The sequence below is a fragment of the Globicephala melas genome, chromosome 11, assembly GCF_963455315.2.
Source record: "Globicephala melas chromosome 11, mGloMel1.2, whole genome shotgun sequence".
Lineage (NCBI taxonomy): Eukaryota > Metazoa > Chordata > Mammalia > Artiodactyla > Delphinidae > Globicephala > Globicephala melas.
This window is the reverse complement of record NC_083324.2, coordinates 61,330,435-61,348,596: the sequence shown is the minus strand read 5'-3', so window position 1 is coordinate 61,348,596 and position 18,162 is coordinate 61,330,435. Positions and strand designations below refer to the sequence as shown.

At 37.3% G+C, this 18,162-nt stretch overlaps 1 protein-coding gene across 1 annotated transcript in view; it reads left to right on the top strand.

Annotated features, from left to right (window-relative positions):
* FAM83B (family with sequence similarity 83 member B) overlaps nt 1–18,162 on the top strand; it is a 63,233-nt gene that overhangs the window by 35,144 nt on the left and 9,927 nt on the right. Inside the window, exons 2-3 of the mRNA XM_030841004.2 lie at nt 14,316–14,480; nt 15,169–15,293. Coding sequence (XP_030696864.2) covers nt 14,316–14,480; nt 15,169–15,293 — 290 coding nt within the window. The remainder of the gene's footprint in view (nt 1–14,315; nt 14,481–15,168; nt 15,294–18,162) is intronic.

The following is an 18,162-nucleotide window of genomic DNA, read 5'->3' as shown; positions in this document are numbered from 1 at the left end:
GCAACCATGTGTTTGTTCTTTGTATCTATGACTCTCTTTCTGTTTGGTTATGTTTGTTCATTTATTTTGTTTCTTGGAGTCCACATGTTAAATGATATCATATGGTATTTGTCTTTGTCTGACTTATTTCACTTAGCCTAATACCCTCTAGGTTCATCTATGTTATCATAAATGGCAAGATTTAATTCTATTTTTATGGCTGAGTAATATTCCATTGTACATGTATATCACACCTTCTGTTGATGGACATTTAGGTTGTTTCCATGTCTTGTCTATTGTAAATTGTGCTGCAAGGAACATAGGGATGCATATATCCTTCTGAGTTATTCTTTCTGTATTCTTCAGGTAAATAACCAGGCGTGGAATTGTTAGATTATATGGTAGTTCTATTTTTAATTTTTTGAGGAGTCTCCATACTGTTTTCCATAGTGGTTGCACTAATTTACATTCCCACCAATGGTGCACGAGGGTTTCCTTTTCTCCACATCTTCACTAACACTTATTAACTTTTTTTTTTTTTTTTTTTGCGGTATGCGGGCCTCTCACTGTTGTGGCCTCTCCTGTAGTGGAGCACAGGCTCCGGACGCGCAGGCTCAGCGGCCATGGCTCACGGGTCTAGCCGCTCCGTGGCATGTGGGATCTTCCCGGACCGGGGCACGAACCCATGTCCCCTGCATCGGCAGGCGGACTCTCAACCACTGCGCCACCAGGGAAGCATCCTACCTTGTTTTTTTGATGATAGCCATTCTGACAGGTGTGAGGTGGGTTTTATATACATTTGGAATAGAACCTCTCAAAATAAGATTCTATCCCATAGTGGCTCAGATATAGCTCTAGATAGACTGTAGAGAAAAAGTAGAATTTAATACTAGCTTAACCCAATGGTAATATTGTGGAGATTTTCAGAACTTTTAGACAAGATTCAGAACATGGGGTACAGTTGTATTTCAAGAACAGAACTCTGCATCAAACTATTCTTTGCCTCTCACTATTGATGAAGCATTAACCACACCTCTGTGACCAAACTGGATTCTACCAAAAGAGATGGTCTGGAACCAAGTTCTGGAACCTCCTCAGGTATACACATTTTCCCCTGCTTCAGGCAGGGTCTGGGGGCATATGGCCTGATGGCAGAGTACTGAACTAGAAGAAAATCAGTTCTAGCCATAGTTTCATCATTTACTGTGTGATCTTAAATACTTTAATTTCCATGATCTTTAGCTTTTTGTTGCTGATGTCACTCGTGTGAAATACAACTTATCCAGCCCAACTAAAGTGAGCCATTTTGAGAAAGATGATTCTTACTAACACCTTCCACAGTGCAAGTGTTATTATTCCCCACTTACTAGGACCCATGTTTTCTACCTTTATTACCTGTGCCATTTAGGATAGATTTCAGGACATAGTTCATTTGAATAGCAGGCAGATGACCTTCAGGAGTCTTCTTGCTATTTCATACAGGTGTACATACATAAAATATTGCCCAGAAACAGAAGACCAGTAAACACAATAATAACATCAGTCCATGTGTTCCAACCCACCTCCTTCCCAGACTTGGTAAATTGTAAATGAAAAGTACCATGAGAGATATCTGAGACAGTGCTTTATTTAGAAAATGATAGGAATCTTTAGGAATTCAAATTAGAACTGTAAATATTCATTTAAAAAATTTGCTTGTTTACTATTTGAAAATAGCTGTCTTTGATGCTTTGGAGAAAGCATGAATAATTTAATAAACTTTATTGAGTTGTATTGTTAAGTTGATGGGGATACAAAATGACTGAGGTATATTTTCCCCACCCTCCACTAGTTTTTTACTCCCTTGAAAGTAACGAGTGAGCCACAAGGCTGATGAAATAAATGCTATGCTAAATGTATTAAACACCATGGATGGAGCATAAGTTAGGATGCCATTTATTTAGGCTCAGAGAATTAGCAGAGGCTTTGTGAAAGAGGTCTTCAGGTAAGCTAGGCCTTGAGAGATGAATTGGATTTTCATAAAGAAGGAGAGCATGGGATTTTAGACAAAAGGAACTGCACAAGCATGATGTGAAGGCACGTGGCCATCAGAGTGGGATGCATGGAAGATGCAGCGAAGCATGAAACAAAGAAGAAAAGGCATTCAGATTGTGATAGACCTTGCATGCCATTGTAAAGAATTTACATTTGATTCTATAAATTACATATTTTTAAATAGTCTAAATCATGGCTGGAAATTTGTAACATTGGAGGCCAGAAGCTTTCTCCTGAATCCCAGACCCTGACAACCCACAGCCTGTAAGGGTTTCCATGTGTCATAGATGACTGACACTCAATAGACCCAAGGCCATCCTCCTCCTTTCCAACCTCCCAACTGCCTGTGTCTGTCATTGACGACACCAACCAGTCAGTCATTCAATCCAGAAATCTGGAAGTTATCCGGAAGTATGTTCTACTCGTGACCCCACCATCCAGCTGCCGGTCACATTGCATTTTTGCCACCTACTTCCTAAATATCTCTGAAACCTAGCCTCCATTCTGCATCCCTGAGCACATTATCCTCTATCCCCACCCATCCCAGATCTGTTTTCCACCTTTCTCTGCCCCTCTTTGCTTTTCAAACGCTGATGCCATAGACTGCATCACCTGGGTGTCCTTGCCACCTCCTCCCTGATCAGGAAAGGGTGCTCAGTGGGAGGTGCCAGCAGGAGAGTGAACACCAGCTGGAGAGAAGTTTATGTTCTGTTTGTTTTTCTCTTGCTCTCTCCCTGCTTGTCTCTATAGTCAGTTCCGTTAACTGTACCCACACTTCTGTAAATATTTTCATTAATTTCTCAACAACGAAAACTCTTAGGGAAACATGTTTTCTTGGCAGACCTCTGGATGATGTAACCTACTTTGCCGATCAGGTTCTGGACCTTTGCAGCAGATTCCTAGTCGGTCCTTCTGTGTTCAGACTACATTCTTCACACTGCTTTGGAGAACTGTCTTTTCTGAACATGTGATGTTATGACAGTTTGTTAATAGGAGAATATTCTAGAATGACAAATATATGGCATACACATTACATAAATAATGTCAGTTTTGTAAAACTACGTATATACCAAGAAGAAAAGAAAATGCCATTGTCCCTGGCATAATTGTGAAATTGTTGCAATTTTTCCTTTCTTAGTCTGTTTTTTGTAATTTTTCCCCTGAAGGTAGAGAGAACGAGACAGATAATCAATCTCTCTCTCTCTCTCTCTCTCTCGTCTCCCTCTCCCCTCCCCATGTGTGTGTGTCTAATTATGAAAAATATTTTATACATTTTTTTCATGTCATAAGAATGTTGCTAACCACTTGTTTGTTTACTTTCTGATCCAGACACTAGAATTGAAAGAAATGCTCCTAAATTTTACTGAGGAAGTTTGATTTGAAAGTAAAAAAGAGTAATCTAACATTATTTCTAAAAGAACTGTGAGATGATCTTTTAACTGAATAATTAGCCTATCTGAGAAAGTATGGTTGGAAATCTTTTCTAGATGCTCGTGAAACTTTAATTTCTTTAATTTAATTTGAAACTAAATATGTCATTGACATGTTCCCTCCTGTCAGATCATTAAATTCACGAGAGCATTCTGCATACCCCTTTTCTACACTCCTCTCAGAGGACAGATTCCTTTGGTCTCCTTATCAATCGGCAGGCTTTCTGTTGCCTTTGATCAGCTCAATAATAAAAGCTTAAGTTTAGATTTCTTACTGAACTGCTTCACATTTTAATGATTTGGATATGTTTTTTTCTTTATCTGAATGTTTTAATGCTTATCCAGTGTACTTTTCTTTTGCCATTTGATCTATTTTCAAAAATTAAGTCTCAAGAAATCTAAATTACAGGCATATTTAAGTTGTTTCAAAAATATTTCACTGGCCCAGATTGAAACTCCAACTTGAATTTTGTTAGAATGGAAGTACCTTTTTAATATTATTTGTGTCCTTATATGTAAAAGATGAAATTATTTGGCCTTTGGAAATACTTAGAGTTTAAATGACTTTTCAAATGTCATTTTACAAATTTGGTATAAGAACGAAATTTAATGTATTACTCCAAGAGAATTTTTATATAGTTTTTCTCCTCTTTTGTCCTCATCTCATTCTATTCCTCTTCTTTAATCATTAATTTCCATTTTGCCAAAATCTATAACTTTACCAGCTGCTTGAGGATATAGTTATATGAAACATATTTTATTTTTCAATAACATATTTATGTAGAATATTAATCAAGGGTGATATGTAAGGACATGGACCTTCCTTAATTTTACAGATAAAACAATTTGGTTTAAGTTAATAAAAATGTTTGGAATAAATGTGGCTATTTCAGCTTTTGATAAAGACCGTTTCCTTTTGATAAAACCTCAAATTTCAGATGTAAAATATGTAATAAAGTGAAACAGACTTTCAACCTAGAATTCTGACAAGTTCCTTCTTCTGAACCTATATAAGGAAAATAAATAAATTATACTTTAGAATTTTCTCAGCAGAGAAAGGGAAGATTCTCACAATGAGATTTTAATCATATTAATTAAGACTTGAAAATAACATAGTTGCTAGTAAAATAGGAAATCTGTGTCTTGTTTCTGTAGCCCAACTGAAAAACATTTGCTGTTTTGTGTCTGTATATTGTTTATCTGAAGAGAATGAGTATCATTAGGTGTTCAAAATACTTAAGAAACCTGGAGTGTGTGGGAGAGGGATTATTCAGGAAATATTCTAGGTAATGCGGTTAACATTTTTCAATTTAGCTTGATGAGCCCCTGATAATTATTTCCCCTGTCTCTTAGCTTTTAGAATGACTCTTCCCTACCACCAAAGGTATGTGGCCTTTCAACTTTCAGGCATCAAAGTGAAAAATAATACACAATTCTCAGAGGCTAGAGGTGGAAAAAATTATCCAAGAGAGAAAAGAGAGTAGTAGAGTTAAATAAACAGAGGATTAGGTGCATGTAACTTGACTATAAAGACATAGGAAAGACTTATACTAAATGCAAAAATGCTTCTGCAATATTTCATAACTTTTGTGTAACTCCTTGATACCTTGATACCTCTTCCTCCTCTGCTCATGCCATCCCATTCTGGCTCCACCGAGATTGTATGCCATCAACTGTATTACCTCTTTCCTATTTTATTCCTTTGATGTATACCTTGATATTCAAGTTTCTTATCCAGATAGAAATTACTATTGAATAAATAGGACCTGTGGTATTTTTGCCATGTGGTATGTTTGATTTTTTTATGTCAGGTTAATTAATAGTTGACATCAAAGTAACACAGTTATTGCTCAAGTAAAGAATGCACCCTCTTAAAACATGAATAGAAAATTTTGTTCTGTTTTGTTGTAATTGTTGTTTTAATTATTGGGGAATATTTGGTTAAGGCCAATGCTATAAATTAAGAAAATAATGGCTTGAAACATGTGAAACACTTTACTCATCTCTTTAAACTAGGGACTATAAAATTTTGCTCAAATATAACAAAATATCTATTCTTCAAGCTCTGTTATCACCCACACTTTTATTAATAGTAGCAACTATTCAGTGATCCTTTGCCACGTGCTTATACTATGTAACATCTTATACCATGGGCCACTTATTACAGACTTGATATACAGCATCTCAATTTTCCCAATAATCCTACAGAATGGGAGTTATTCACTTGATTTTATAGATGAAAAATTTGAGGCTCAAAAAAGTTATGTTCTTCTCTTAGTTCACCTCGCTAGAAAAATGACAGAATCAGAGAGAGATGTAGGAACAGATATTTGTGGAAGTAAAGGAAACACTGAAGAGTGACTTAGGAAGAAGGAGTACAAAATTAAAGGGGAAATTTAGCAAGGATGATATCTGAACTAAAAAGATAAAAATAGAAAAGAGTGAGAAGAAGGAATACAATGGATAGAGTGAAAGTTTAGATAGTTTCTTGATTACTTATCATCTTGCTTTGGAAACTTTCAAACGTATATAAAAGAAGAGAGAATATGATAATGATTCCTCATGTACCACCACCCTGTTTCATTAATTATCAACTTGTGTTCAACTTTGTTTCCTCCGTATCCTCCACTGCTGCTGAATTAAGTTGAAGAAGATCACATGTAACAGATTATTTCATTTCATCTGTAATTGCTTCCATATAATTCTCTAAAAAATAAGGGCTTTTTAAAAAGCATAAATTATCAAACCTAAAAAAAGCATTACTATTAAATACCTAGTCAGTATTGAAATTTCTCTGTTACCTAAATGTCTTTTGACATTTGTTGAATGTTGATGGAAAATTTCTCAAAAACTTGCTAAAAAGTCAATTTCAAGTTTACATTAAAAGAAAAAGTTCAGTTGGCCTCTCACTGTTATACTGAATAACTTTTAATTTCCTGTTAACTCTGTACTGTATTCCTCAGAGCAACTGTTCTGGACCTTCTTCATTCCCATGCAAGCCCACAGTCTGAGCCTTCACTGACCACAGCCCCAGAGGTAGGCTTTACCCCCAACCATGAAGTATATGCTGAGGGCATCCAGTGACAGTCACCTAATCTGTTTCCCTTTCCTCCTCTCACAATACCCTATACACCATCAAAACGTTTCTTGCAGTTAGTACTCATTCTCTTCTTCCCTGTAGTCTTAGCACATCTGTAGAACCTAATTCTAAGGCAAACCCTCCTCTGCTCATGCCATCCCATTCTGACTCCACCGAGATTGTATGCCATCAACTGTATACCTCTTTCCTATTTTATTCCTTTAATGTCCACCCAACTTTTCCTGTATGCCTAAAAACACTTAAGTTTCAATGGCTAATTTAAAAAAAAGCATAGATGAAAGGATGGATGAATAGATAAATAGGTAGATGGGAAAAACAGAGAGTACAACTTTTTAGCATGGTGTTTATCACGTTGTTTTGAATTTCCTTATATACAAATACTCCTTTCAAATTTTAAATTTTCTTATAATGGTACAATAATTTTCCATGTAATTTAGGTCTCTAATACCTGATGAGCCCTGACTAGCCTCTCTCTGTTGTCTTTCTCAAGCACTCAGCCACTGAGTCTTGTCAAGTCATCCTTTGCAGCTTTACCTCCATCCCTTCCTTCTATTCCTGCTGCCTTCATTCACATTGGGATCTTACACATTTATGCTGCATTAGGATTGAAACCTCCTAACTCCTCTACTTGCTGGTAGATGTTCCAGTTTCTCATTCATCCCATGTATACTAAAATGTTAATCTTCTTAAGTATTTTTCCAATCACATAACGCTTTGGCGAAAAGCTTTACATGCTTCCCCATTGTGCCTTATGGAATCTGTAGTTAGCCTGGCGTGCAAGGGCTGCCCTCTACAATCTTGGCCAAATTGACCTTTCTAATCTTTCTAGCCTTATGGCTAACTCCTCCTCAGCAGATTTCCATGACCCAGAAAAATGGGTTCTAATGCTATTCCTGGTGAGTATTCCTAATGCTTCAGCTCCTGTTACCCAAACGTTTCCTCCCCTTTAAGTGCTACTCTACAATTTTCCCAACACAACTAGTAATAGATTCTTATTCCTTTCTTCCCTCTTTGTCTTTCCACCTGCAGTGCCCTTCACTCCTTTCTTCCTGACAGAAATCCCTTAATATTGGAAAAATTTAAATAAGATAATAGGTATTCCAAGCCAATGGATAGTTATGCTACAGGTTAAAGGAGATCTCCTAAGAGTGTCAGGAAAACAAGTTACTTTGGTCAGTTTGCCAAGATCTAGATTCTGATACCTTGGCTTGGGGGCCCATGCTCAGGACCCTTGTCAGGTCAAGTTTCAGGAGAAGTTACTTTTTGGAAGTGCTGGGGAAATGAGAGCTTGTACGAGGGCTGAACTGTGAAATCAGTAAAAGGACTATGGCTCTTCTTGCTGTTTTTTTTTTAAGCCTGCTCAGGATTTCAAAATATGCATTTTTGGAAGACGCAAACATTCAGTCCATAATACTGGTGTATAAGTACTTTCAATCATGTAGCACAATGCAGAAAGGGAGGGAAATATCAAAATTATGCAACGCTTCTGAGTTGTCAAACATATGTACTACTTCTACAGATTTATGTTGTAGCCATAACACAGCCCAAACATTCCCCCTTACATCTTCTGTTGAATTTTAGTACAATACCCAGGATTTTTGCTTGTTTGTTTTTCACTTTCACCAGGTAGTGGTTGGTGAGATTTTTACAATCTAAGTACAATGCATGTTTTAATCCAATTTTTGGGTAATTGGGAGTGAATGAATAGTTACTGAAACATAGAATTTTAGAACTTGGTACACACACGATCGTCTGTGATTTACTTAATATATAATAGAGGTCAGTGAGACTCAGAATCACTTCACTGACTTTCCAAAGGTTACACAATTTATGGCAGACCAAACCAATTGATATCAATTTAGCTACTAGTATAGATGCTTATATATGTACAAAAGTTATGGCATTCATAATGTAAAGCTTAAACTTACTAAACAATATTATAGTGCATACAATATATTATATATGAAAATTGATACTTTTATTTAGGCTGCAGAAGGATAAGGACCAAAAGCACTTATTCTTAATATCGGGCTCTCTTTTTTCTGAAATCCATTTAGCACATTGCTTTTAATAGGCATTACAGACTCAGAGATATATAATTCCTAAGTGATCATTTCCCTAGATTTCTATTACTCAATTCTTAAGGTCTTCTAGTTGTGTTGAATTTTATTATAGATACGGTTATTAAAAAGTTTTGTTGATTTTTTTTTTAATTTGAACTCCTTATTAGTGTTCCTTCTGTTGGAAAAAGGAAATCCTCCTGTATATATGCAGGCAATTACCAAGGAAGTCCGAATCCTTTCAAATGGTGCTTAGTATTTTGAAGCATAAAAGGTATAATATTCACTTTTTCAATTTTGAGGGTAATACTGACAGTTCTGTGACTACAGATCATTAACCCAAGGTGTACTTACATTTCTTTAAGTATTTAGGTCATATAAAAGCATACTGCTAATAGTGTTCTATCTTAATGGATTATAGTGGAAAATACAGTATGGGTTTCAAAATTAAAATTCTGAAGATGGTGAGGCATATTTCTAAGGAAATGCAAGTAATTCAGTGTCAACATTGTGATGAACATTTTCTATCAAATCTATCATACTTTTCATTTTTCTTGTCATTGATTTCTACCTCACATTTTAAAAAATATTTCACTGCACTTATAACATTACCATAAAAAGAGGGCTTCATGATCCTCGTTAGTCAATATGATTCATTAGAATTTAGATACTTTCAATATGAATGTTGCTATCAGATACATTTTCCCAAGACACTATTTTGTGCACATATTTTCCTCTTCAGGATTTATATTGCTCTCAAGATCAAATCTAAACATATGTCAGATTTTCAAGATCCTTCATAGCAGTTATGCAGATAAATCCTAAGTAAATTTGTTCCATATTCATAAGTGTGTTAATCTTTGTGTTTAACTTTAGGTTAATTCAATAAACATTTATTAAAATATTACTGTTGCCATCATTCTAATTTTTGCCTCTATTTCTGTAATGCTAGTCTTCCAGCTTGGATGGCTAAAAATAATCTTTATTCATTATTTAAGGCTTATTCATGAAGCCCTGGTAGTGTATTTCATTCTACTGGGAACCCACCCTGACAACCATGTACATTTAGAGGTTTTTCTCCCTTTTCTCTGAATTACATAACAACTCATTATTTACTTTCCTAAATGAGCTTAAATTGTATCATGAATATGAAGTTATCATAAATTTATTGTCACTGTTTATATTATTTTAATATTTAATTTTAATATTATTTTAATTCAGTGTGTCTAGGTCACTTCAGGAAAATTTACTACTCTGAGAAAAATAAGTGGAAACTCATATCCTTGAATCAGTTTCTCTGAAACTACTAAAAGATGCAAAGTTTCACTCAAATCTTAAAAGTCACTCAGAATATCTTCCTGAAAGTTTTCTAAGTCTCATGTTGCTGATGAATGCATTTCCTTGTTTACTTTTTCAATTTATCAAACAAGAATAAAACAGTAATTAATGAAGAAGCAAGAGAAGAAGTTTAAAATTATATAACATGGTAGTTTAATGAATGCCATTTAATGTAACTGGTTTCTGTATTGACTTATGAAATCAATTAATATACCTTTTGAAAAGCCTTGTACTAATCAGGTATATCATTTTTATTTCATTATATATAGTCATTGTGGTTATTTCTACAGCACAGTGTGATTTAGTTAACTAGCTGGGAGTGTAACACCTTCAGATCAGGTTTGGCATACCTCATTTCTAGTTATCATTCCTTTCCATGAATGTAACCCACCATTAAATTAAAAAAAAAAAAGGCTACATTTTATTTTGCCTTTCTTGGCACAGCTGAAATTTTCTGTAGACTTTATATAAGTTTTCAAGATATCTACTGGGTGCTGGGAACCAGAAATCCTGATAAGGTACCTGACTCCATTGACATCACACAAATTTGTCAAAGATGTGTAATCTGGTCTCCCAGATCCTGATGCATTGCATTATCTGTCATACAAGAGGGACTGTCATTTGTTCTACCTTTTATGTGCTAGAATCTTCCATTGACTGAGTGACTTCAATTACTTTTTAGAAACAAAACCCTTTATTTATCTGGTCAAGAGTTTTTGTTCATTTCCAAAGTCTCAAGTAACTTGTTACAGGAGACTATCAGACAAATTAAAAATAAATTCTTTAGATATACTGATTATTTTTTTACAAAGAATACCATGTAGTATAATAATGTTTCTTTATTTTAAAAAATTCCTTTCTAGTTAAAAAAAAAATAGTGCTAGACTGCTCCAGACATATGTTTTTAAAAGTTATTTTGTAAAATAAGTTTATAAAATGGACATTTTCATTTCTTTATCTCAATGTCCATACACTATCACATCACTCATTATTGTATATAAATGCATTCATTAATAATTGTGGATGTGACTGAAAGTTTTTCACATGTTCTATTTTATAGAGAATATGCACAAGATACAGGTGAGGCTATTCTAACTAGCTTCTCGCTTCTCCTGCCACATCATACCATTTATAAGGAAAGGATCACATGAGGCCATTAGAGTGATTGAAATTGTTCTTCCTAAAGAAAATCTGATTGAAGTATATTTCACTGGTAGCTTAAAGAACGTCATCATCTTGTATAAATTGAACATGGCCCAGCATTTTGTTCTAACATCTTATTGGATTAAATAATATATTATCCATGACCTTCTTCATGTTCTAACATACTTGCAATGTATCCAGTATATTATCCTAGCTGTTGTTGCCATGTGTCTATTCCCAGGGCATTTCTTTCCTTCTCATTTCTTGACAATTTTTGTTCCTTGGTGAGAGAGAATAGCTCTCAACCACATTGACTGGTCTGATTTTAAATTTATGACTTGGTGGGTCCTTAATGCCACTCTGTAGTCACACTATATTCTGTAGTCCGTTCCCTCTTCTACCCTCCTAGCTGACTACTTAACTGCCTTTCCTCATACCGCTAACGTGTCTTCCATAATCCAAGGTCTTCTCAGTTGAAGACCTTGCCTCCCATTTCACTGAGAAAGTGGCTTTATTCCGAGGAGAACATCCATAGCCCCTCCACCACATCTGTACTTCCACCAGCACCTGCACCTTGTACCTAGCCTTCTGGCTTGGTAGTACAATGATCTTTTGAAGATCCTTACTCCCTGTGCTCTAATTATTTTTTGCACTAGATCCTGTCTTTTATTTCCTGCTCAAAGGCCTTCCTCCAGAAATCCCTTGTTTCCCCATCCCACCTCCCACCATCTCTTGCATCACTGATTTTTACTCTTTACTGGAGCATTTCATTAGCACACAGACCTGCTGTTATTTCTCTCACCTTAAAACAAAACAAAAAATACAACTTCTCTTGACCCAGCTTTACCCACAGCTACTGCTCTATTTTTCTGCTTCTCATTGTAGTCAGATTACTCAAAAAGAGTTACCTATACCTGCAGATAACTTTCAGTATCTGAGGTTAATAAATACTTGGTGTGGGAGGATCCCTGAGACAGTTTGAGGCTGTGAAACAAATCCAGTGTTTAGAAGAAAATGATAGATAATTCTACTTAATGAGTACACAGACTAATTATTGTAATGAAATATGTTTAATTAAAAAGAAGTCTGCTTTCTAATAATTATACTGACTGTATACCAGTTTGGAAAACCACAAAGATTGATAAAGACAATACACATAAAGGTTGCAGGGAAAGTTTACACAAGGAGGATAAATAAGTGTGTTTATAACTGTCGTTTAAAGTTAGCATTCTATATAGCACTCCTAGGCTCTTTTAATATACTTTGTCCTCTCAAACCCTATTAAACCCCTCCCAAGAAAGCTTTTGCTCTCACCACTCCACTAAAACTACACTGTGAAGTCATCAATTACCTGTATATTACTAAATCCGATGAATGCTTAATCCTCATGTTACTTGGCCTTGCAGTAGGGTATGACACTCTTGAGGACACACTTCTTGATACCCTGTCTTAACTTGCCTCTCAGGATGTCCCTTCTTTTAGACTTCCTTTGCTAGCCCCTCTTGTACTAGATCTCCTAACTATTCATCCAGTCTCCCTGGATGACTTGGATTTAATTGTCATCTCTACACTACAACACCCAGTTGACAGCTCTGGCCTAGACCTCCCTACTCAGTATTCCACTTGAATATCCAAGTCCCTCAAACTTAACTTGCCTTTTCAGTTTTTTACCTAAAATTTAGTGTAGCTGTACCCTCCCCTATCTCAGCTCTGTCCTTCAGGTTGGTGAGCTGAAAAATCTTAGAATCATCCTCTTTTTCCCCCTCTTTCTCCCACATCCCATATTCAGTCCATCTAGAAGTCCTTTTGGCTCAAAATATCCAGCGCTGACGATTTCTCCTCATCACTGATAGTGGCTGGTACCAGGACTGTCTGGTCCTGGCCACCATCACCTCCCACTGGAATTGCTCCAATAGTTCTAACTGGCCTCCCTGCTTCCACCCTGCCTTCCAGCCTTAAAGTCTGTTCTTAAACAAAGAAAAGCCTGAAAAATCCTTTTCTAACATAAATGAGACCATATTATTACTTCAATAATAACCCTCAACAGCTTACACTCTTATTCAGGAAAAACCACTGAAGGCTTTTTAATGCCTTCAAGGTGTTGTGATTAGTTTCTCCCTTTCTTGTTTCATTTCTGCCCTTTCAGTTTCTTGAACCTGATATAGGACCTTTGCATTGCTGGGTCCCCCTGCCTGGGACATGCTTCCTCAGGATATCCATCTTGAGGACTTCCTCAAAGGACATTTTCTCAGAGAGGCTTACCCTGAAAACCCCAAACCCCTACTTCTCAATTTCCAGGGAACTGTGATTTCCCCTTATCCTGCTCTATTTTTTTCCCCAAAAACATCATCTTATAGCTTATCACATAATTTACCTCTTCTCTGTATTGCTTGTGGTTTCTTCCCCCACTTTGTAAGCTTCACAAAGGGCAGGGATTCTGTCCTTCTCATCTGGCATATAGTCAGTCAAATGATTTCCCTTTCTTTCAGCATCATTTCACTCCTGCTGCTTCTCAAAGGGAATAATGGTTCTGTTTCCAACAGTTAACTTGGACTCTCCATTTTAGGGGCCTGTTCCTTAGGATATTTCTCTCTGCATTTACCTTTTTAATCATATCTTTTTGTCCATTTTGTTTTCTTTTACTTGTTCTGTCTGCTAAGCTAATTTTAAGCATATGTATTTAATTTTCTGGTCTTCAAGTCTTCTTATCCCCTTTCTTATCTTTGGTCCTTTCTTAGCTATATTTCTATTTCTAGAAGATTTTTTTTCTCTGTCCTAGTTCTCCAATACTTTTATTCTTAACTAGTTACAGAAATCTTGCTTTTCCCTTGAAATATTTCCCATGAAAACTGTAGCACCAATTTCTACCCTCTATCTGTCCCTCTAATGTCCCCTCCATTCACCCTACAGGCAACCTAGATTGCCATGGTTTGGATCTGCCCTTCACTCAACATTCTACTGAAATGAAGATTCCCTTTGACTTAAAGCTAGTATGAAATTACTTAGTGTTACAAATATGTATATAGTTTGTTTATTTTCAATATACTTTTCTATCTTCTATTTTAGAAAACTGCAAAAATATTTGTGTATACATTTATATATATGTGTATATATATATTTATTATGCATTGAACTATTTTCTATTTTGTCCAGTTTTTCCTGAAAGCAAGCAATTTCTAGATCTTTCTCTATTGGGTATCTAAAATTGTTTCATATTCTTATCTTTAACAGGTCATTGCTTTAGTGATGGATATATTTACAGACGTGGACATTTTCAAAGAAATAGTGGAGGCATCAACTCGAGGGATATCTGTGTACATTCTGCTTGATGAGTCAAACTTTAATCATTTCCTAAGTATGACTGAGAAACAGGGCTGTCAAGTTCAACGTCTCAGAGTAAATATTTCATGCTTTGTTTTGTTTTCTTCAACTATTTTATCTTTATCTCAGTCATTGAATGTAAGGCATGTTAAGTTATATTACTCTAAATGTACACCATATATTTAAGATGCTGACCACAGAAGGGGTCCCTTGTACTCTTCAGACTGTGACTTCACCATCTTCGTGATGGTTTTATAGGATGCTTTTCTTGATGGTGGGGCACTTAAGCTTTTGAGTTAACTTTGCTGCCAGTCATAATTAATTTACAACCTTGAAATGACTGGCATGAGTGATAATCTTTCATTCAGCAGATATTGCTTGTCACAATCATTTAGCATAGTGTTTTCAGTGATGTTTGACTTATTAAAAGACAGGTGGATTTTACTCTTAGTTATTTTGTTATCATGCTACTATAACCTGAAAGGGGCTCTTGCAGTAGGACCCTAAGTGACTTATAGAACCATCCTGTGTAAATGATGTAAGTTATGTTAAAATATATTATTTTAAGTGACCATGTTCCTTCTTTTTTGGGTGGTGTTTTAAAATGTGCTTTTCACTATATTTGTTTTTGTTGTTATATGTTTTAAAAAATTATTTCATGTGTACTGTTTTGGTTACTAAGTTTTTACGATGACATATTTTACTTTTCAAGATATCCCCTTTCTAGCCATAATTTTTACTTTATATTTACATGCAATTCTAGAATATTCGAGTGCGGACAGTAAAAGGCCAAGATTATCTTTCCAAAACAGGAGCAAAATTTCATGGAAAAATGGAACAAAAATTTTTGTTAATTGACTGCCAGAAAGTTATGTATGGTTCCTACAGGTAAGATCATTGTGTTTACCTCCAGTATTATCAATCATTTACAGAATTTATGAGTTTAAAGTTTTAATGTAATCTATTTAGTTATTTCTTGAAAATAAAAGAAGAACCCTTGCATGAAAAGCTTGGGAACTTGAATTTCAGTTCTGGCTGTGAAGTCATTGTGCAAGTCACATAACTTCCTTGGGCTTCAAGTTCTTCCTCCCCAAAATGAGAGCATTGACTTATATCTCAGGTTTCCTAAAGCTCTATATGCTAAAAGTGTTTTTGTTCCTTATGAAAACAGTATGAATCATAATAATTGTTCATAAAAATAGAAGCTATCACATTGAAGAACCTGCCTAATGGATTGCTCTTATTTTAGTATTATTGAGACTCTAATGATTATCATGTTGTCATCATAGGACTACTGAAAAATCATTGAAGAGTCTGGCTGTAAAAATGCCATGGTAGACACTAGGCAAGGTTTTTCAGCCCCAGATCTACTCTCTGGCATCTTTCTAGGGTACCACTGCTGGAATATATCTACTTCTATTCTAGCTTGGCTCTTATGTTTCACTCACAGTCCTTAAAACTTCTCTGCAAGGCAGTTGTTTTTATCTACATTTGATAAATGATGAAATGGAAGTTCTAGAAGGTTCAGTGACTTGCCCAAAACATCACAGTTAAGGGCCAAAAGACAGTTCAGGTCTGGCAACCCAGTCTAGGTCCAGCTGATTCCAGAGTTTAAGTGCTGCCTTCAAACTCCCTTATAAATTCCAGGCATTGGTCCTGAATGGGATAACACAGTAAGGCTACATCAATAGGCAGATAAAAACACCAAAAACACGTGAACTGGAGAAGGGGAAGATGGCGGAAGAGTAAGACTCGGAGATCACCTTCGTCCCCACAGATACATCAGAAATACATCTACACATGGAACAACTCCTACAGAACACATCCTGAACGCTGGCAGAAGACCTCAGACCTCCCAAAAGGCAAGAAAGTCCCCACGTACCAGGGTAGGGCAAAAGAAAAAAGAATAAACAGAGACAAAAGAACAGGGACAGGACCTACACCAGTGGGAGGGAGCTGTGAAGCAGGAAATGTTTCCACGCACTAGAAGCCCCTTCGCAGAGACTGCGGATGGTGGAGGGGGGAAGCTTCGGAGCCACGGAGGAGGGCACAGTAACAGGGGTGCGGAGGGTAAAGCAGAGAGGTTCCCGCACAGAGGATCGGTGCCAACCGGCACCCAACGGCCCGAGACTTGTCTGCTCACGCACTGGGGCGGGCGGGGCTGGGAGCTGAGGCTTGGGCTTCCGTTGGAGCGCAGGGAGAGGACTGGCGGCATGAACACAGCCTGAAGGGGTTAGTGCACCACGGCTAGCCGGGAGGGAGTCCGGGAAAATGTCTGGACATGCCAAAGAGGCAAGAGACTTTTACTTCCCTCTTTGTTTCCTGGTGCGCGAGGAGAGGCGATTAAGAACAATGCTTAAAGGAACTCCAGAGACGGGCGCGAGCCATGGCTAACAGTGCGGACCCCAGAGATGGGCATGAGACGCTAAGGCTGCTGCTGCCACCACCAGGAAACCTGTGTGTGAGCACAGGTCACTATCAACACACCCCTTCCGGGGAGGCTGTGCAGCCCGCCACAACCAGGGTCCCGGGATCCAGGTACAACTTACACGGGAGAACGCACGGCGTGCCTCAGGCTGGTGCAACGTCCCACTGGCCTCTGACGCCGCAGGCTCGCCCCGCATCGTACCCCTCCCTCCACCCGGCCTGAGTGAGCCAGAGGCACCGAATCAACGGCTCCTTTAACCCCATCCTGTCTGAGTGAAAAACAGACGCCCGCCGGCGACCTACATGCAGAGGTGAGGCCAAATCCAAAGCTGAAACCCGGGAGCTGTGCGAACAAAGAAGAGAAAGGGAAATCTCTCCCAGCAGCCTCAGAAGCAGCGGATTAAAGGTCCACAATCAACTTGATGTACCCTGCATCTGTGGAATACATGAATAGACAACGAATCATCCCGAATTGAGGAGGTGGACTTTGAGAGCAAGATTTATTATTTTTTTGCCTTTTCCCCTTTTTGTGAGTGTGTATGCATAAGCTTCTGTGTGACATTGTGTCTGTATAGCTTTCCTTTCACCATTTATCCTAGAGTTCTATCCATCGGGTTTTTTGTTTGTTTGTTTGTTTTCTAATTTTTTAAAAAAGTTTTTCTTAATAATTATTTTTTATTTTAATAACTTTATTTTATCTTACTTTATTTTATTTTATCCTCTAATTTCTTTCTTTCTTTCTTTCTTTCTTCTTTCTTTCTACTTTTTCTCCCTTTTATTCTGAGCCATGTGGATGAAAGGCTCTTGGTGCTGCAGCCAGGAGTCAGTGCTGTGCCTCTGAGGTGGGAGAGCCAACTTCAGGACACTGGTCCACAAGAGACCAACCAGCTCCACGTAATATCAAACAGCAAAAATCTCCCAGAGATCTCCATCTCAATACCAGCACTCAGCTTCACTCAATGACCAGCAAGCTACAGTGCTGGACACCCTATGCCAAAAAACTAGCAAGACAGGAACACAAACCCACCCATTAGCAGAGGGCTGCCTAAAATCATGATAAGTCCACAGACACCCCAAAACACACCACTAGACATGGACCTGGCCACCAGAAAGACAAGATCCAGCCTCATCCACCAGAACACAGGCACTAGTCCCCTCCACCAGGAAGCCTACACAACCCACTGACCCAAATTTAGCCAGTGGGGACAGACACCCAAAAACAACGGAAACTACGAACCTGCAGCCTGCAAAAAGGAGACCCCAAACACAGTAAGATAAGCAAAATGAGAAGACAGAAAAACACACAGCAGATGAAGGAGCAAGATAAAAA